General features: G+C 40.0%; 1 protein-coding gene and 1 pseudogene across 1 annotated transcript; one reads left to right on the plus strand and one right to left on the minus strand.

The window, feature by feature from the left end:
* The first annotated feature begins 988 nt into the window (after window positions 1-988).
* Window positions 989-21,294, plus strand: LOC101833243 (dimethylaniline monooxygenase [N-oxide-forming] 3). The gene is made up of 9 exons (XM_005071471.4): window positions 989-1,090; window positions 2,396-2,543; window positions 9,521-9,709; window positions 10,487-10,649; window positions 11,312-11,454; window positions 13,586-13,785; window positions 15,537-15,892; window positions 18,930-19,002; window positions 19,718-21,294. Exons 2-9 carry the CDS (start codon window positions 2,412-2,414, stop codon window positions 20,061-20,063), a joined length of 1,602 nt encoding a protein of 533 aa, XP_005071528.1. The 5' UTR covers window positions 989-1,090; window positions 2,396-2,411; the 3' UTR covers window positions 20,064-21,294.
* Window positions 20,593-20,748, minus strand: LOC121137391 (annotated as a pseudogene).
* Window positions 21,295-21,576: the final 282 nt, after the last annotated feature.

Below are 21,576 nucleotides of genomic sequence, written 5' to 3' on the forward strand. Positions count from 1 at the left end.
GAAAAAAAGATATTAGATACATTAGATTACTAGTAAATAAAGCTCCTGTTGAAGTTAGCTACCTAACAAAGTTTCATAAATGATTTTAAGTGCTAGCTTATTCTTCATCACTTTCTGAATAGTTGAGCTTGATTCTGTTGACTTCTTGGCTCCTTATGTAGAACCCTCTCCCATGGCTATAACCATCTGTCTCTGGTGCACTTTGACTGAGAAGAGGCCATGTTAAACACTGAGACAAGTCTGTAAGTAGGCAGAGAGGTTGACAGGTGGAGATGACAGTTCAGTGATGGTCTTGAAAAATGAGTACAGTCTCCTGTAAGGTCTCTATCTCACTGGAAGCCTCTTGCCCTCTGAGCAGATGGAGTACAGTGGACACCTCTTCCCACTGGAGGTCCATTATGAGGGTAAATTCCAATGGCAAGAGGCCCATTCACTTACAAACTCTCCCCCTGTGGAATTCCTTTAAAATACAATTGCAAGCTCTAAATTTAAAGTTTCCATGGAAGGCCTCACAGAAGACCCACAACACCGTCAGCAAGATTCATGAATAATAGGATTTTTCTAAAGCCCATGACCAGGTCTAACCTACTTGTTATATCTATGACTAGCAAGCCAAGAATTTTTTTCATAGCATAGAAAAACTATTTTTGCTACTGGTCTATCTCCAATTGTGACTAATTTTCTGTAGAGTTTGGAAGGTTTCCATGGGCTACCTCGAAAGTCCTAAAAATAAGGAAAATAAGGTAAACGTTGGGATTACACATAAGGAGATAGAGTAGAGAAGCATAGCAACATGGAGAAACTGCCACCTCCAAGGAAAGGACCTAGGGGTAGAACTGGAGGTTGCTAACTGCTGCTAACAGGAAAGCAGATCTGAGTGACCAGAAGGTTGGCCCCAGAGACCTGCACTTCACAGGAGCTAGGGTGTGTGCTCCCTTGCTAAAGGAACAAGGATTATTCCTTTAAGAGAAGCTCCTCCCTTTTCCAATAATACTACTCCCCTTACCATCAAGGGCCCAGCATTTTCTCTTTCAGACTCCCCAGGAGACTGAGGGCTTAAACACTCAGAAGAAAGGAAGACAAGGAAAAGGTAGAAAAGGAAAGCTATTGCAAAGGGCTGGGAGTATGGGAGGTGGTCTCATAGTGTGGAGGAGGGTCAGGTGGGTGAATGGGAGTTGGGTGGGTCTACATTCACTGTAGCATGTCATTCAGGAAGTTGTTTGGTTTTTATTTTTCCTGGGGATCCTAGAACATGATTCTCACCATCTAAGTATTTAATTTGTATGCAGAGCTATGGAACTGTACCTAAAAAGAAAAATAGAGAAGTAGTTGTAGAAACTAAGGATAGGAAAAGACTAGGAAGCATAATTTTCTTGTAAGAGAATGGAGTTGAGAATGGATAATAATGGGAAGACACTGGTTTAAGGTAATGACTTGATTTTCGTTAAGGAAGGAAAAGGACTGACTATCTGACATATTGAGATATAGATATTCCCTGTCTTGGGTCAAGTTAAATAAACATAGGCATACATGTATGTTATATGTATATATGTGTATGCATGTATGCATTGCAAGTATATATGTGTGTGAGCGTATGTTTGTATATGCGTGTTTCATATATGAAAATTCGAGTACCCATGAACCAATGATGCAGTTAGGGCTATGAGAGTTGTATCTGTATTGCATACACACTGGCTTCCTGCCACCCTTGATATTATTTTTTAAGAGATATTGCAAAACAAGTATTTCCAATGACTTGGTAATATTATAAATTATAAGTAATCCAGAGATGAATTGAAGAATGCAGTAGGATTGCATAGGTTAGATCAAAATCCCAGGCCATTTACAGAAAGAACCTGAGCATGTGCAGATGGCCACAAAACCAACCTTTCACGCAGAGAGGCCATTATACATCTAAGCAGAGACCTTAGTTTGCTGTATTCACATATAAACATTTGTGTGGAGCTGTGTGTGTCTATAACATACCTGTGAGTATGTGGTGTGGGCGAATGTTTGTGCGGCTTAGTTGTTAATCTCAGAATTTGGGGAGCTGACTGAAACAAAATGCTTAATACATTTTGCCTTCACATGATTGTGCACATGTGTGGACATGCCCCCGCCCACACCCGCCCACACACAAAGTAAATAAATGTGAGGTTACCACAGGTAGTGTTAGCAATTCAGATCACAAGTCTCAAGGTTCCCAATGACTTTGTTCAGTTGTTTTTTGTTTTTTCCAAGAATCAGAAAATGCTTTGATGACTAAGAGGAGTTCTGGAACAATTTGGAAATATTTACATGCCTGTTGAGGCAAAATTTCTCATTAAACCAAAAGTAAACACTAAAGTAAGGCCTCAGAAATGCTGCTGGAAATGATCGCTGCACCTGTTCACAGGCACCCATAGGCAACCATGAAGAAGAGAGTGGCCATCGTGGGAGCTGGCGTCAGTGGCCTGGCCTCCATCAGGAGCTGTCTGGAGGAGGGGCTGGAACCCACCTGCTTTGAGAGGAGTGATGACGTCGGGGGTCTGTGGAAATTCTCAGTGAGTGGGGTATCTGTGAAACAGGCAGGGAAGTGGGGGGGAGGCTCCAGGACTACCTAGGTGCTAGTTGAGATTCCTACCAGGAGTAGATCCCAGAAAATGCAACAGTGGAAGCCGGCCAGAAATAACCTCCTTGTGACTTAGCAGAAAGCCAGTTGTCTTAGAAAGTTTGTTTAAGCACAGAGTTCACATCTGGTAAATCACGAGTAAGAGTCACTTGGAGATAAACATCCATAGTCAAACACTAGGTGAGTTTATATAATACAGATACACGTCTTCCTTGTTTAAACTCCACCAGGTAGGTCTGGAGCTGGCTCAGAGAGTAAAGTGCTTAGCCTCCACAAGCATGAGGGTCTGAGTTTGGATCCCCAAATAACACATCAATGTCAGATACAGGGGTGCACACATGTAGTGAGGCAAAGCCATCTGATACCTGTGGTGACTAGTCAGTCTAGCCAAATCAGCGAGCTCATGTTCAATAGAAGACCATACCTCAAACAAGAAGGTAGGAAGTGATTGAGGAAGACTTCCTGTGTCAACTTGTGGCCCCAGCATGCCCTTGGACATGTGTACACTTATCACACAAAAATAAATTAATAAATTAATAAATAAATAAATGTTTTGGATGTGAGGCTAGAAAACTCATGTTAGTGATTTAGATCATAAATTTCAACTTCTCAGAATTTGGTCAAGAATTAGTTGGCTAAAAATGTAATAGGTTATTTCTAGGCTCTGTGTTCTGTTCCACTGGCCTGTGTGTCTGTTTTTATGCCACTACTGTGATAATTTGGTTTCTGTAGCTTTGAAGTATATTTCAGATTCAGGTAATGTGATTACTTCCAGCTTTGTTTGTTTGTTTGTTTGTTTGTTTTTTGTTCTTTTGTGGTTTTTGTCTGTTTCTTTAGTACTGCTTTGGTTTGGTTTGGTTCAAGTCTTCTGTGTCTATTTGGAGCCTTCTGTATTTCCAGAATTTCAGGACATTCTTCTCTAGCTTTGTGAAGAATATCATTGATATGTTGATGGATTGAATAATAATCTGCATTGAATCCATGAATAACTAGGGTAGGATAAACATAGTAACATCGATTTTTCCCATCTGTGAGCATCAGAGTTATCTCCACTTAGTGAGGTCTTCCTCAGTTTCTTTCATCAGAGTTTTACAATTTTCATTGAAAAGTCTTTCACTTCTTGGTTAAACTTTTTCTTTTGTAGTTTTTTCCTTTTCTTTTTCTTTTTTTTGTGGGGGAGGGTTGTTGTTTTGTTGGTGGTGCCCTTGTTTTGTTCTGTTTGTTTGTTTGTTTGTTTGTTTGTTTGAAACAAGGTCTCTCTACATTGCCCTGGACCTGGTTATGTAGATCAGGCTGAACTCAAACTCACAGAGATCTATCTGCCTCTGCCTCCCAAATGCTGGGATTAGAAATGTGCACTACTAGTCCCAGCTCCTTTGTATTTTTGTACCAATTGTGAATGAGATTCCTTTTATGATTCTCTTTAATCTTACTAGAAAGAAAAGATAACCTCTTTGATATATGGTACTGGAAAAACAGGATAGTTACAAACAGAAGAATAAAACTTGACCCCTATACCTCTCAAACACATAAAAATTAAGCAAAAATGGATTAAAGACCTGACTATAAGATCCAGAACTGCAAAATTAATAGAAGAAAAAAGGGGAAGCACTTCAAGACATTAATACAGGCAAAAAAAAGAAAATAGATATGGCCCCAGCAGCACAAGACATGATAGGTGAATAGATGAAGTAATTGTGACACATAGTCTGAATTGAATAGTACTTAACCTTAAAAAAAGAATAATACCCCATAATGTTCAGTGAAACAAATGAAAATGGAAGTCATTGTGTTAAAAATAATTGTTCTTACATAATTGAATGTATAGAAATGGTTACCAAAGGCTAGGAAAGGTAAGAGATGGGAAAGACACTGGGAATTTGGATAGCAAGCACCCAAACATAAGTAGGTTGAAGCAATATGCTCTATATTATAGTTTATGGCAACCAATTATGTAGTTTTAAATAAGTATAAGAGAGTCACCCAAGCACTCCAAACACAACAAGATGACAAGAGATAGAAAACCCATTCCTTAATCTGATCAATATGTATTATACCTGTGCATTGAAACATCACATTGTGCCTCAAAATATGCACAATTATTCTGTTTAGTCAGCATATTTTTAATGTATTGAAAGATATAATTTCTAAATATTCGGGTTTAAGCACTATGCAATAACTACGTGTAGACGATTTTTATATAGTAGTCTACAGGTAGTACAATTAAAGTAGTAATGTTGGGAGTGTGGGAGGGCACTGTGCTCTACGGAGATACCTGCCTTTATCCAGGACAATGCCACCCATTTACAATGACTATACACAATTAAAATGATTATTTTTGAACACAAAACACTTTTGATTTATTAACATATACAAAAAGTAGTTCTATCTACTTTAAAATAATAACAAACCACAAGCAAAGTCTCTCCATTCCTGCAACACATTTTGCATTACTGATACAAATATTTATTTTTCTACATTGTGTATGCATTAACAAGTCTTGGCAGCTTGTTTTAACTTATCTTATTTTTGAAATTATAATATAATTACATAGTTTCCTCTTTCCTCCATCCAAGCTCTCTCATATTCCCCTCTTTGCTTTATTTTTCCATTAATTGTTGTGATATACATTACTTAATATAGCCTACTTAGTCTCTGTTACTTGTTTTTAAAGAAATTTATTTTAAAACACTTCTTTAGTATTTATGTAAGCTTACCATTTACTAATGATGAAAGCAAAATTTCATACTGAATAATAGCAATAATAATATCAAAATAAGAAGCTGGGAATGTGGTTGGTGACATTTACAAATTGGTACAATTCAAACTGCATTTAGAAGACTTAGGCTGAATTCCTAGTACCACAAAACTGGGGCATAGTAGCTCACACCACAAAATGGGGCATAGTGGCTCACACCTCTAATCTCAGCACTCAGGAGGTAGAAGCAAGAGGATCTGGGAGTTCAGGATACACAGCAAGTTTTAGGCCAGCCTAGGATACATGGGGTCAAGGGGGGGGGGAGCAGGTGAGAGGAGAGAAGTGGGCAAGGAGGGGATAGGAGAGGGAAGAATGGGAGAGGACAGGAAAGAAGAGGAGAGGAGGGAGGGAAGAGGAGTGGAATAGAGGAGAGTAGAGGGGAACGGAGGGGAAAGTAAGTGGAGAGGAGAGAGGAATAAAGGAGAGGAAAGGGAAGGGAAGGTAGGAGAGGGAAGGGGAGGGGCGCACAAAGGTAAGGAGCAAAGAGGAGGGCAAGGGAAGGTGCAGGGGAGGGGAAGGAATAAAAAAAAAGCAATTTAGAAGATTCAGGTGTGGAACTTGTTCTTCAAAACCCAAAACTACAAAGACAGCTGCAAAGGGCAATGTAGGGCACACTTTGAAGTACTTTTGATGCTTTGTCACTGTCAGCAGATGTGCATTTATGCACTCATTAAATCACTCCCTAATTCCTATAATCTATAGAACTTGCTATCTAAGGACAAATGCTTGAGACTAAGATGAAGTTAAAATCTGGAGATGGAGAGATTTTTCTGGATTACCTAGACTATCTATAAATGCTGCAACCTATATCATCCCATGCAGGAAACAAAGGGAGACAACAGATAGAAGAGAAAAATGTATTGCATTTTGATTATGGTCTTGTAAACGAATATAGGAGAGACAAGTCAATAAAGGCAGATACATTTGACACTGAAAGCTACGAGATGCTGGTGTGCAGTGAAAGAGACAGAGAGTATGTTTTCTCACAGCCTCTGGGGGGTGATCATACCCTACTCACACTTTATTAAGCATTCTATTGCTGGAAAGATAAGTTCATGTTCCTTTAGAAGATCTGCACTAGGTCCTCTGCATGTATGCTGTGGTTGTTAGCTTGGTATTTCTGTGGGGCTCCTAACAGTGGGAATGGGGGTATCTTCTACCCTTTTGTCTCCTCTTGGGACCCCTTTCCTCCTACTGGGTTGCTTCGCCCAACCTCGATATGAGGATTTGTGACTACACTTATTAAATCCTGTTTGTCGTGTTCAATTGATATCCCTGGAAGGCCTGCTCTTTTCTAAAGGAAACAGAGGAGTGGATCTGAGAGAAAGAGGAGGTGGGGGGGTACTGAGAGGAGTGGACAGAGGGGAAACTGAGGAAGGAAGGGAAGAAGGAGGGAAGGAATTCTTCCTCCCTCCAGCAGCCATTAACTGTCAGTAGTTCCTCTCCTTGGAGTGGTACTTCAGAAGCCCCCTCCCCAGTCCATGTTTGAATTTTTACTAGCTTGATGTGTAGGTCCCATGCAGTCAACCACACCTGCTGTGAGTTCATGTGTGCGACAGCCATGTCATGTCCAGAGGACATGTCTTCACGACACCCTTCTCCATCCTCTGGCCCTTATGTTCTTTCTACCCTTCCTTCTACAATGTTTCTTGAGCCTTGGAGAGAAGGATATGGATGTCCAACCTTCAGCTGGACTTTTCTACTTGTGCTGCCATGTTGATGCTCAAAATACTTCAGATTTTGTATTTTCAGGCTGACAGCCTCTATGTGAATTAATCTATTCCTTATTTTTCCTCTTTCCTTGTAATATCATTTCTCTCAAACTTCCTAAACTTACTAGAAGCTACAAATCTCTTCACCTCCCCAAAAATATCATGCAGACTACTCAAGTTCATGAGTCACAGGAACAACAGAAACTTGGGTCCCGTTTCAAGGTCACATTCTTTTTAGAAACAACCACAACAGCCAAGATGTCCCTTGACAGTAAACAAATTTCAGTCATGCTAGTGATAGTGATTGGCATGACATAACATTCCAGTGTTTACTAAAAGGTCATAATCTGGGCACCCATCAGTTTTGAGTTACATGACACCTAATTAGAAGTTTCTAGTGGTTTACATGTTTCTCTACAAACTCACAGCCATCTGTAGAGATCTGTAGTTTAATATTTCATCACAAAACTAAAGGTCAAATCCAGACAGCTTACTGATTTATTGTTTAAAGAGCTGCTGAGAAAGACAGATATTTCATCTAGACCTACAGATCATGCACAATATACCTTGGTGGTTTCAGAGACCCAAGTTTCAGCTCTTTTATCATGGTCTTTACAGTATTTTTTCTTTTAATGCAATGCCCTGGGTTGAAGATCTAGCTCATTCAGCAAAGTGCTTACTTTCAGAGTTTGAGCACTTGAGTTCAAGCCTCGAAGCCAGGTTTGTAATCCCAACCCTGTGGGGAGGAGGCAGGGTTCCTGGAGCCTTCTTACTTAGCCAGCCTAGCCTCATCAGTGAGTGGATGGCTCTTAAGGAACACACACCTGAGGCTGACCTATGCACACACACACACACACACACACACACACACAATGGGGGACACATGTGCACATGGACACACAGGTGCACCCTATCCATAAACATGCACATATATTTTTTATTGAGTGTTTTTAAAAAATCACCTCACACATACATTGAGACACCAGCTGCAACAAACACATCCTAAGGTGTTATCTTGCATCAGAACTACTTTTTTGGTTATTATCCTCTACCAGTTTTATTCTATACTGTTACTTGAAAGACATTTGAAGATCCAGTCCAACTAAAACAAATTCTATGGGAGTTGAATCTAACTCTGAGTTGCTGTGAGACTTTGTTTTGTTGGTTGGTGGTTTCAGGGGGTGTTTTGTTGTTGTTGTTGGTGGTGGTGGTGATGTGAGGGAGTGTGTGTGTGTGTGTGTGTGTGTGTGTGTGTGTGTGTGTGTGTCTGTGTGTGTTTGTACCAGTGCATGGCTACAGGTAAGAACAAGATCACAACATCCTGATCTTCTCTTTGCTAAGCCTTCTTCTTCAGGGCTCCCTTCTTCTTTCATAATCATTTATTACCTCCACTACAATTCTAAGCACAATTCTGTTACATCTCCATTAATATGGGGAATACTGCTAAAGAGAGAAAGGAAGGATTATAGAAACCAAAGGGCTTAAGGTCATCACAAGAAAACCCACAGAAACAACTAACCTGGATCATAGATACTCACATAGTCTGAACCAACAACCATGGATGGGAGCTACCTTAGCCCTCTAAATTATGTGACAGTGGAGTAGCTTGGTATACTTGTGGGAGTCCTACCAATGTGAGTAGAAGTTATCCCTAATGCTTTGGCTGACTTTTGGGAACCTATTCCTCATACTGAATTGTATTGTTCAGCCTTAATAAAAGGGGAGGTACTTAGTCTTACTGAAACTTGATATGCCATGCTTTGTTGATACCCATAAGAGGCCTGCCCCTTTCTGAACAGAAACAGAAGAGGATCATATTGAGTGGGGGGGGATGGGACACGGGGGATTGGGAGCAAGGGGGGACTGTGACTGGGTTGTAAAATAAATAAATTAAATTAAAAATGTTATCAATGCAAACATTTCTGTATTTCCAAAAGTTAAAACTGTTACATGCATAATGCTCAGTGGATGACAATGCCCATAAATTTTACATTTAATTTTGAAAGATTAGAACTTAAAATGCTCACGTTTACAAATCTTATGGTGTCAATTGCCTATTCTATTTTTAGAAATCAAATTTGCTCATGCTCATGAGTTGGTGACACAACGAAATCCTGTGGAGTTAAACTATGAATATCCATCACCATATGTTATAGAAATAAGAGTTCTAATTGAATACTTCTCAAAGGAAACAAAGAAGCTATTTACCTTAGTAAAGAAAATGTATTAAGTATGTGCTTCTACATTCTATGTCACCTTGGTAAACTTCTGTGATCAGCATCAATTGTTTAGGGGAAGTTAATATTTATTTATCATCTTATCAGATTCACTGGTGGGTAAAGGCCAACTCAACTTAGTATAATGACTTGGAACTGAATCTAAACAAGAACTGTTATACTCATTTACCAATTTTCTTCCATCTGAAAATTTTATTCACAGGACCATACAGAGGAGGGCAGGGCTAGTATTTACCGATCAGTCTTCACCAACTCTTCCAAAGAAATGATGTGTTTTCCAGACTTCCCCTATCCTGATGACTTCCCCAACTTTATGCATAATAGCAAGCTCCAAGAATACATCACTTCATTTGCCAAAGAAAAGAACCTTGTAAAATACATACAATTTGAGGTAAGATGCTGTCAGCAAAGCAGTATCAGACATAGCAATGATAAAGTCCATGGCTGTTGCTTAATTTCCACTTCCCCCCCCCCCAGGATCCCTTTCTTTAACCAACGATTTTTAACAGTTTTGTTTCTCTAATTGTAGATTTGTGAACACTGTTTTCTTCTTATGAATCAGTCAGAAATGCACAAAGCATGATCACATGTAGTTCTTACATCAAAATGGCATCAACTTAGAAATCAGTAACAAAAAATAGATACAAGATATACATAGGTTTGAAACTCCATTTTCTAAATAATCCATGTGACAAAAAGAATTAAATGAAAAAAAAAGGCCTTAGAACTGGGTATTAGTTAGACTTTTTGGGCAAGGCATAGAAAGACATTCTTTTGTGAGACCATAAACTTAATCATTTGCAATAAACAATGAAATATATTTAAAAACAAGTCAAAGAAGAACACATACATACACACAATATTGACACATGCATACATATACAATTTAATGTTTTCATTTCTTCTAAGGGACTTCTGAATTCCTTAAGATGAACCTTACTGCTGGGCGTTGGTGGCACATGCCTTTAATCCCAGCACTCGGGAGGCAGAGGCAGGCAGATCTCTGTGAGTTCGAGGCTGGGCTGGACCGACAGCCCCCAAAACAATACAGAGAAACCCTGTCTTGTAAAACCAAAAAAAAAAAGGTGAACCTTACTAATTAAATGATCTTATTAAGACCAATACACTATTAGCATATTAAAGAAGGCTTTCTCTCTGCATTTCTTAGACATTTGTAACCAGTATAAATAAATGTTCTGATTTCTCAATTACTGGCAAATGGGAAGTTACCACTGAAAAGAATGGTAAAAAAGAAACAGCTGTCTTTGATGCTATAATGATTTGTTCTGGGCATCATGTATATCCCCATCTACCCAAAGACTCCTTTCCAGGTAAGGCTGAAATTGAGGAAATCACCTACATATCTGTCAAGAACAAACATATTAGCGATGTCTATTTTATTCTGGTTTCTAACATAAGTAAAAGAATACCTGCTGACTAAGACACTGTACATAAAAGAGATTTGGCTCATAATTACAGGCACTGGAAAGTGTAAGAAGCATGGTGCTAGCATTCTAGCAAGCCACACCCCCCTGCCCCATTTGCCCCTCACCCCTGTTGTATCACAGCATGGTAAAGAGATGAAAAAAGAACTAGCCATGCCCAGCAGCTAAGGGTTATGAAGTAAGAAGGGCAGCTAGAGCGATCCAACAGCCAGGCATGCTCTTGTTAGAACAAAAAAATTACTACTTTCATGTAGCTAAACTTGCTCTACCATCCTTTCCAAGGGGGATGTCCTCAATGACTAACTTACTTCCTAGTTGTTGCTACTACACTGGGGACCAAGTTGGCAGCACATGTACCTCTGGAGGATACACTCATCCCCAAACTGCAGTAATGTCTTTTTAACTAAACTACAAACAGGCCAATCAAAATATATTTCTGTTATATGTAATACATTAGGATTGTTAATTTTTCTTATTGTGTTATCACTAAAGTTGTTTTATTTTAATAGAAATCAAATTGGTTCATACGTTTCTCTCTTTTCACTCAGGACTGAACCGTTTTAAAGGCAAATGCTTCCACAGCAGGGACTATAAGGAACCAGAGATATGGAAGGGAAAACGAATCCTGGTGATTGGTCTGGGAAACTCAGGCTGTGACATTGCTGCAGAACTCAGCCACATAGCTCAACAGGTACCATATCCCACACACATGCCACAGACAATCTTAAAGGAATAGAAACTGTTACTATTCTTTGAAAACTGCTATGGAATGGATGACATGTGAAAACCAAGTGATATTTCATATGCCTTAGCTTCCTAGATAACATGTGGGATTTGAAACAGCTGTATAGGTGTCACTGGGGATGTTTCCCACCCAAGAATCGTCTTAAGACATTTGATACCTTCTGTGTATCTGATCAATTCCTCTAAAACTAGAGTGGGCTCGAGGTCAAAGCTATAACTGAGACATAAGTTGCTCAGTACTTCTGAGATTTTTATATAGTTAAAACCTGATTCAGCTAATATTGACAGAGAACTGCATATTCACTCATCCATGCCTGCATTCATCAGTGTTTATTTCTTGTTCCATGCACTGGCATAGGTATTTAGAGAAAAAATGTTGAACAAAACAAACATAACCCTCACTCTTGAACTCCATGATATCAATTAAGGAAATACTCTAATGTGCTCATTCTCATTGTGGAAAATGCTAGCAAAGAAAATAAAGTACATGGTTCATGCGATTAATAAGGGTGACCTACTTCACACATGGAGGGAAAGACCCCTGGAGATGATGACACACAGCAGAGAACCAGAAATTGAGAAAGGCATAGTATCATAAAAGGTCTCCAGGCAGAGGGTCTTGAAATAAGAAATTTGGTACCTCAAAAAATTATTTAAAAAAACCTCTTGGCTGCATCTCAGTGGGTTTAGGAAAGAAGGATATAAATGGAAATTGAAAGGAAGATGGTGAGGGAATGATGAAGATCCTTTTAGGATGTGATTCCTAACATAAGTCATCTTCTCACTTGGAAAAATTCATTAAAGATTGTTTTTTTCCAAAAGCCCACAGGTAGGAATCTTGTTTCCAAATGTTTTGCCTTATGATGTCATATACCCCCAATATAGGTTACTGATAGGACCCCTGCACATCCCCAGCTTATTTCTAACTTTATTCCATGATAGTTCAGTCAAGATATATGGAGATAATGTCAGGATAAATGACATAAAAAATCTATTCCTATGCCTCTGTTCCACACACTGCACTTGACAACCAGGGGGCATGCAAAGAAATTACCATGTGGCCTTCCTTCTCAAAAGGTCATAGAATCTAGTCAACACACACACACACACACACACACACACACACACAATCTCAATAGCTAAGCAGAATGCATGACAACAGTATAAGAGTTAGGGCTGGAATGAAGGGTAAATGTATGATTCTGTCACTAAATGCCTAAAAGACTGTAGAATCTGAGGCATCACAAAGAAGGTGGGCCTGAACTGTCTTAGGAACTAACAAAAGAGGAAGGAAGGGACATTTACTGATCACATGATATGTGAGGTAATGTGAGCCATATTGTACTGAATTGACCCTCATGCAAATTTGAAATGGTAGATGCTATGTCTTTCTGGTTTAGAAGAAGGGAAACAAGATTAATGAAGTTAAAGAAATCTTCCCTATGTCACATGGTTAAAGGTAGAGGGCCAGGATTTGTGTCTGTGGTGTCCTGATTACAATTTACTTGCCTCATTTTACACCAATGTCTATTTGGGGATAATAATTGCTTCTTTGTAGATATCAGTAGTTGGATAAGCACGGAGAGATATATGACTGGAATTCGCATTGATGGTCACCTGTGTTAAGGAAGACATGGTTGAAATAAGTTGGCTCCTCTCCGTAGCAACAGGATAGCTGACTTTTAGGAGCAGATTAGAGCTGAGAAAGCTCATCCAAAAGTTCTCTTGGAGTCAGTGTTTCCTGGGAAGGACAGCTAGCTTCCTTTTGCCTTATGCTCAAGCTTCGATGGGTCTATGAACCAACCTGAAATAAGGGTCTGGGCCTACACAGACCAATCAGTGGATTTGGAAAACCCAGAGAGGAAGTAAGACCTGAGTGGAACCCATTTCTTTAGCCAACACAACTCTTTAGGAGGACTGGGAGCTGAGGGATTCCTAGTTCCTCCTGGCAAAAGAAAACAACAACAACAACAAAAAAACCCAACAGCAAGAGTAACAAACCCATCCCAATAGGGAGATGTAGAGGGCATCTTACAACATATGCTACACTCACTACATTTGGCATTTGTGTTTTTAAGGTCATCATCAGCTCCAGAAGTGGATCTTGGGTAATGAGCCGGGTCTGGAATGATGGCTACCCCTGGGACATGATGGTGATCACTCGATTTCAAACTTTCCTCAAGAACAACTTACCCACAGCCATCTCTGATTGGTGGTACATGAGGCAGATGAATGCAAGATTCAAGCACGAAAACTATGGCTTGATGCCTTTAAATGGGTAATGTGGACTAAAGTATGATGTGCCAGCCAACATTTATTTCAGTGTCAACAGCCCTTGATGTGTGTTGTAACCTCAAAACAAATAGAAAATTATTCATGAGGTAATCACACCTCAGGTATCAAAGGATAAAGAACTGCAAATATTGGAAACTATTTCCACACATCCTTCTTACCAGATTTGTACATCTAGAAAGTTAGGTAACACTGAAGCAATTAGTTCCCATAGTAACAGGAATAAAAATGTTTTAAGCACTTCATATATTACCAGAGTCATACCTATTCTCTTTTAGGCTCTGTCGTATATTATGTCACAACTATGAAGAAGGCTCTGTTTGTTCTGTTTTTCAGAGAAGAAAACTGAAGTACAATAGAATTAATGTTACCAAGCTCCCATATCCAGGAAGTAAAGTAACCTTCAGTATAAGCCCCCACCTGCAGATTCCAGGTCTTTTGTTCTTTATCCACTTAGTCTATGACCTCCCACTTAATGGCAAAGTGGAGGCTAACAAAATAACTTTCCTGTGCTATATTCTTTTCTCAACTTCTTCAAAGAATGCGCTCAATGAACCAGTTCTACATAAGTCCAGCACTCCCAGTTTCCTCCTTGATTTTTTTCTACAACTCCCTCAAGCCCACTACGTAATAAATAACTTCAACTTTGGTTACAGACCCCAAACTTCTTACAAATTCGTTAACTCAACAAATAGAAATGAAGTGTTTACTGTGTCAGGTCCCAAGTTAAGTGTTTGTGGATATGTCAGGATCTAGAATGGGCAGAATCCTGTTCTACTAGCGTACATTCTTAGTAGCTGTAAACATTCAATAAATGCTGAGCAGAAAGCTGTATTGTAAAGTGTGTTAAGGAGAATACAATGTGGGCAAGGGAAATGAAAAAATGCCCTAAAGACATTTTTCAATAGAGTTCTTGAATTAGGTTCAAACTCTAAGTTAAATTTTGTGTCATCTCTTAAAGGATGAATGTAGATGCAGAAGGCAAGAGGACTGTGGGCTGAGTTCTGCAGTCAGGTGGGGAAGAGAGCAGCAGCAAGCAAGGAACACTGGGAGACAGCAGTCATGTTAGGAAAAGTGATGATCTTTACAGACTGTTTCAGGAGGAGACACAATCAACTAAGTCAAGAGCTACTGATAAGTTCAGTAAAATAAATGAGCATAGGCCACTGGATCATCAGCTTTATTCTGACAGCCCTGGCAAATGCAGTCTCAGTGAGGCTGGGGTGCTTAGTGCCTGATGGCAATGAGAGTTTAGTACAAGTGGCAGGTAATAAGTGCGGTTGAGCCTGGCACTTTCCCAACCAGAATTCCACCTAATCTCACTGTCTGTCTCTCCTCTTGCAGCTTCTTCCCCTGTCCTTCCTTGCTATTCAAGTTCATTGTCAACTTCAGAATAATCTTTATGTGTAGAGATTTTACTGCTCAAAACTAAGGATCTCTTTTTAGATCCCCAGGGGCCAGTGCTTCAAACTGTTGTCCCTTCTCCTCACCTTATCTAAGTTCCCAGGAGCACCTTCTTTGGCCTGAGTTGTGCAATTGCTTAATGTGTCTCACATTTCACCACTCTATGGAAACCCCGGTGTAGCCTTCTCATGGCCTCATATCACTTTTATTCTTCTCGTGCATTAGTGACATTCCATAACTTAGGGAAAACTGTTTGACTGTCTTCTTCCTTCCTTCACAGAGACTAACAGGATATTTTATTGTTACAATGACCAGTTTCTTCCATCTCTACAGAACCCTCAGGAAAGAGCCCGTGTTCAATGATGAGCTCCCAGCCCGCATCCTGTGTGGCACTGTGACTATCAAGCCTAATGTGAAGGAGTTCACAGAGACCTCTGCTGTATTTGAAGATGGGACTGTGTTTGAGGCCATTGACTGTGTCATCTTTGCAACAGGCTATGGTTATGCCTACCCCTTCCTGGATGACTCCATCATCAAAAGCAGAAATAACGAGGTCACCTTGTATAAAAGCATCTTCCCTCCTCAACTGGAGAAACCAACCATGGCAGTGATTGGCCTTGTCCAGTCCCTAGGTGCTGCCATCCCCACAACTGACCTGCAGGCACGCTGGGCTACACAAGTAATAAAGGGTAAGTGGGCCCAAAAGTTCACCGATGGATACTAATGGGAGTATTTTTCAGAATCCAAGCAATAATCCTAGTTAAGAGACCTATCCGGCTTTGAGAATCTGTAACTCTATTTCCATTGATGTTGTACTCTATAAGCAATTTGAAATACGAGTCATTGGGTTATCACATGCAATAGTATGATGCTGTTAGGAGATTTCTGCTACTTATGATTCTTGGGAGCTGACAATTACCTGAGATCATTCAGTAGAGAAGAACTCCAAGAGTTCTTGGTCCTAACTACACCATGCTATTAAATTGTGATTTCAAACTGAATAGTATTGCATTACTTGAAAGGGTGATTGACAAAGATAGTTTCAGGCTAATCTCCAGCCAACCTCAGATATCTACAGCCAGGGAGAGCACCCACTCTGGGAAGGCAGCAGATCTTCTGGCTGTTTTCGTCTCTGCAGTGTGTTAGTTAAGGACAAGCAGTGGTTGGTTAGAGACAGGAAGTACAAGATGTGAGAGTTGTTTAATCTCTAAGATACAAAAGTACATATTACTCATATTTTCAAAAGGAAAAGGAAACAATAGACTTGATTAGGGAAAGGCAAGGGAGGGAGCCAGCATCCTGTGGTAGCAGAGCTGAGATCAGAGTCACAGTAACGTTTGAATGAAGGGGTATAGCTGTAGGCAGCCACTGATCACAAGAATAAGTGGAGCCATTATTAAAGCAAAACAGAGATGTCAAAGTACATTGAGCAAAGTTTAGTTGAACCTTAAGTTATGGAACTTCTCCATGAGCAAGTTTTAGCAAAGTGGGCCACAGCTACTTCTTCTAGTACTGCCTTGACTTGTTAAAGCTTAGAGAAGGTATACATGCCACTGTACACCCTGGGCCATCAGACTGCCACCCATATCGGTGTGTTCCTTCTCAGCAGTGGCCTCTCTGAGTCTCCTCCACCTATACCTTCTCAGACAGAGACTGGAGGGAACCTCAGAGGGCATAGTGGCTTCGGAAAAGCAGCAGCAGCCCCTTGGCCCTCAGATTCCACCTCAAGAGGACAGGACTTAAAGGAAGGCCACTAGCTCTCTGCGAAGACAAGAGTTGTAACTTTGGCTCTGAGAAACAAAAATAAGGGGGAAAGTAAAACATAAAGGGGAATTGAAGAGATGGTTCAGATAACAGGGGTGCTTGATGCCAAGACTGACAAACCTGGGATCCATTCTGGGGCCCACATGGTAGAAGGATAAAGCTGATTCCTACAAGTTATCCTCTGACCACCACACACACACCATCGTTCAGGGGCATGTATGCATGCGCAGACAGAAAGCAAATAAGTAAGTAAATAAATAAATAAATAAATAAACAAACTGTAAGAATAATCTTGAAAGAGGAAAGCAAAGTGGGCAATTGACAGGAAAAGCAAATGCTTAGGTTGACAAGAAATGGGCTATTGAGCAAACAACTTAGTTAGGGAGAATTAGAGCGACAGGTAAGAGCAAAAGCCCTGGATTTGGTTCCTGGGATCTAGAAAAGAAAAATCAGAACCCCGGGACAGAGGGCCCAATTACAAGCAGTCTGATGGTGGAAGTGAGTGGGCTTTGAACACACTTTCCACCTCCCAGTCTCTGTACCCGTACCTGGACAAGACAGAGTCCAAGGGCTATAATGAGGCCATACTGACAAAAGCCGTCCAATAACACTGTAAGGATTGCAAGAATGGAAAGTTAAGCAGGTCATTGAAAAGGCTGAACAATCATTTTTTGAGATAATTTCTAATCTCACTCAAAAGTAATTCCAACATTGCCAAAGAAATGTATTTTGGTCTGTGTTTCAGAGACACATATTAACTTATATGAGCCTAAAATTCTGAGGTAGCTTCAAATTGCATTTCATCACCTGGCATTCCCCATATCCTTGGTGAATATGGCTAGTCCATAATATCAGCTACATTTAACACCTCTTGTTTCTCCACCAAGAGATTGGGGTGGGAGGAGGGGAGTTACTAAGTTCTCTACTTTATCTGCTGAAATATCCTTCTCTAGCAAAGAAAGACTGAATTCCTTAGGGAGAATTTTTTCCTTGAGTCTTAAAGAAAAATCAGACCAGAGAGATGGCTTCATCTGTAAAGCACTTATCATGAAAGCATGGCAACCTGAGTTCAGAACCCCAACATCCATGGAAAAATCCCGGGTAGGTCAGTGCATGCCTATGGCCTTATACTGAGGACAGTAGGCAGATACAGGAGGGTTCCTGCGACTTGCTGGCCAGTTTGTGGGATCCGTGTTCAAAGGCAGACCATATCTCAAGATAAGGTAGAGAGCTGTAGGGATGGACACTTGAGGTTGACCTTACTTCTGATCATTCTGTCTCTGTCTTTATCTCTGTGTTTCTCTCTTCTCTGTCTGTCTCTGTTTCTATCTCTATATCTTACACACAAAACACACATACCCAAATGTGCAAAAAGGTACACATGCATACTCCATACACACAAAATCCTGAAAATAATTGCAATTAGCCTGCATTAGACTATAATATATAGAAAATATTCTTTAAAATATTATTGAAAGTTTAGAATATAAATCTTTAATAAATAATAAGCATCTGGTACTTTTAAAAACCAAGATACAAAGATAATTACATAATATATTTTTATTGTGACTAGTGTTCTAAGAAGAGTAGGAATCCTTCATCAATCTGAAAATAATCACCAATTATTCATCTGCTCAAGATTTTATTTTGTTGAATAATAAAAAGTCAAAATGAGATCAGGGTCACTAAGATGGCTCAGTGGCTAAAAGTGCTTGCTTCAAAAGCCTGATGACCTGTATTATATTCCTGGAATTTAGAAGAAAAAGAGAAGTGACTCCTACAAGTTGTTCTGTGACATCCAAACCTGTGCCATGGATGAATGCATGGGCTCATGCACACAAAGAATGAACATTTTTAAACCTGAAAATGCAACAAGCTTATTAATTCACTGAAAATGAAAACTGCTGGGGTACTCCCATGCTGGATTCATTAAACTGTCATTTTGCCCTTCTTCTTTTTCAGGAACTTGCATTTTGCCTCCTGTAAAAGACATGATGGATGATATTGATGAGAAAATGGGGAAAAAACTCAAATTGTAAGAGTTTTATATTGTAAATCTATTGTAATATAGATCTAGGATTTGCATAGAAAAATCAGTTTTTTTCAGTATTTGAAATTGACTTTGTCTTGAATGATTCTTCATGAAGTTAACAGAGTAAAAGCTATGAGCCATGTTCTTCCATCCAAGAATCATTCATGGAGATCTTCTTATCTGCCATTACATTGGGTCCTACTAAGGGCAAGGTGCAGAGTGAGCAACAAGACTGAGGATCCTCATTGTATTGTCCCCTTTATCCCTTTCTTCTGTAGTACATTCCAGAAAGGACATGCAAAAGGGATGAACCCAAAGTAACCAAGGAAGCATGTCAAAGCAGAACTATGTTCTCTAGCCTAGAAATCTTCCACGAGGTAGATGATACTTCAAGTAGATGTTTTAAATGAAAATGACCCAACAACATGAGAGTTAACCTAGAAAACTGGACCCCATCCCCCGTCTGTCACTAATTAGCTCAGGGGCTGTGAATGAATAACTTCACTTGAGCAAGAGACAATGTTCCATTTGCTGACAGGGACACAAACATTCTCCATTGCTCTGTAGTGTTGGGGGATTTCTTTCCAAATGAGGTATGAAATATTCCCTTCCATAACACAAGAGAATAACGACTGCCCCTGGTAGGAAAGACATTGCTTTCCTCTTCTTGTTTCTGTAAAGCCTGGGTATCACAGGAGTCTCTCCTCTCCATTTCTAGGTTTGGCAGCAGTGAGACCATCCAGACTGATTACATTGTTTACATGGATGAACTGGCCTCCTTTATTGGAGCAAAGCCCAATATCCTACAGCTGTTTCTCAAGGATCCTAGGTTGGCCATAGAAGTGTTCTTTGGCCCATGCAGCCCCTACCAATTCCGGTTGGAAGGCCCAGGGAAGTGGTCAGGAGCTAGGAATGCCATCCTAACCCAGTGGGACCGGTCACTGAAGCCTCTGAAGACGCGCATCGTTGGTGTTCAGAAACCTTGCTTATACTTCCATTTGCTCAGACTCCTTGGTATTCCTATTCTTCTCATTGCTCTCTTCCTTGTGTTGATCTCATCGTAATTCCCTCTAGAATTTCTGATAGTCACTGACAATAACCATGCAGGAGCCTTTCTACTGACATATTAAGATTTTCATACCTCTCCCTTTCCTGTTCAAGATCATTTGGCAGACTGGAAGGCATTGATTAGTAAGCAAGGCAGTGTTTGCTCTGGTCTTGGAAATAAGCCTGGTTCAGAATCATACTGGTCTTCATGAGGCATAGTTGGTTCTCTTTAAGTTCCACTAACACTTCATGATGAGAACTATGTGTTTATGTCTAACTTGAATTACTTCCTGAAACATTTGGAAGTGGTCCCTTTTCTATTTTAAACAATGTTTGAAAGATATACTTCAAGTACAAACAGTGAATAAAATGGAGCATACAGAATATGATCTTCTCAGGATGCCTCTCTAAACTATTTGTGAGGCTGGGGAAGAACTTGGCTATTACATTCCATTTCTATAATATTCCTAATGCTCCAAGCAATATCTCTTGCTCCCTAGCTAAGAAACAGTACAGAAATCTGAACCACATTAGAGGTTAGCTCATATTAGCTCATTTCACTGATAGGAAAATCAGTAAAATAAGGAAAGAAACTCTCCAACATAGAGCAAATAAATCATCAAACCACAAGCAATAATATGTCTTTGAGTTACTACAAAAGATGTTTTACACTTGATCTTAGCCAAAAGGCCGAGAAGCGATACAAAAGATGTTTTTAAACATGGGTTTTCCTAGTGCTGTGACTTGAATATGGTATGTGTTCCCTACAAGGCACCCAAGGTATATGGCTGAGAGGTGATGGAAACTTCCAGAGGTAGAGTCCAGCAGAAAATCCTTAGGTCTTTCCATGAAACAGGCCCTTGATGGCTTTATAAGTCATTGATTCCTTCTCTCTGGTCCTGGCTAGGTATGCAGTTACATTAGCTAGTGTTCCCACTGTTCTTTCTACCACAGTGTGAGGCATCCAGCACTCAGCCTGTGCCAGTGTCACATGCTCTCAAACTGTGATCTGCCTCAGTTGTTTCATCCCAGCAACAAAAATCTGAGACAATTATTATTCAGGAGTAGTGAGGCCAACATAACAGGAAATGACTGCCATTCAAAGGCATCTCCTTGTACACACAGACTCCCAAGGGAAAGCCTTCAAAACCAGAAAGATGAGATATTCAACACTGTGCTCTAACATATCACAGAAGAAATAAAAGTGTATCTTGGCAGAAACAAAATAAAACATATGCAATATAGCAATAGCAGTCTTATGATGAATCTGTGTACGATGAGAGGGAAAAGATGATCAAAAAAATTAAAGCTAGGAATTACTGGGAGGCAGAGGCAGGCAGATCTCTGTGAGTTTGAGGCCAGCCTGGTCTACAGAGTAAGTGCCAGAATAGGCTCCAAAACTATACAGAGAGACCCTGTCTCAAAAAAACAAAACAAAAACTAAGAATGGTGGCTCATGCCTATAAACTTAGCATGAGGGGGAGAAGGAGCTGAGTCAAGAAGATTGCACATTTGACCTTGACTCAGAAA

The sequence above is a fragment of the Mesocricetus auratus genome, unplaced genomic scaffold (assembly GCF_017639785.1).
Source record: "Mesocricetus auratus isolate SY011 unplaced genomic scaffold, BCM_Maur_2.0 Super-Scaffold_100676, whole genome shotgun sequence".
Taxonomy (NCBI): domain Eukaryota; kingdom Metazoa; phylum Chordata; class Mammalia; order Rodentia; family Cricetidae; genus Mesocricetus; species Mesocricetus auratus.

Excerpts from the sequence above, each read along its gene's own strand:
- LOC101833243 (XM_005071471.4), top strand. The coding sequence starts at position 2,412 with ATGAAGAAGAGAGTGGCCATCGTGGGAGCTGGCGTCAGTGGCCTGGCC. Across the intron at positions 15,893-18,929 it reads GGCTACACAAGTAATAAAGG|GAACTTGCATTTTGCCTCCT; the intron begins GTAAGTGGGCCC and ends CTTCTTTTTCAG. Across the intron at positions 19,003-19,717 it reads ATGGGGAAAAAACTCAAATT|GTTTGGCAGCAGTGAGACCA; the intron begins GTAAGAGTTTTA and ends CTCCATTTCTAG.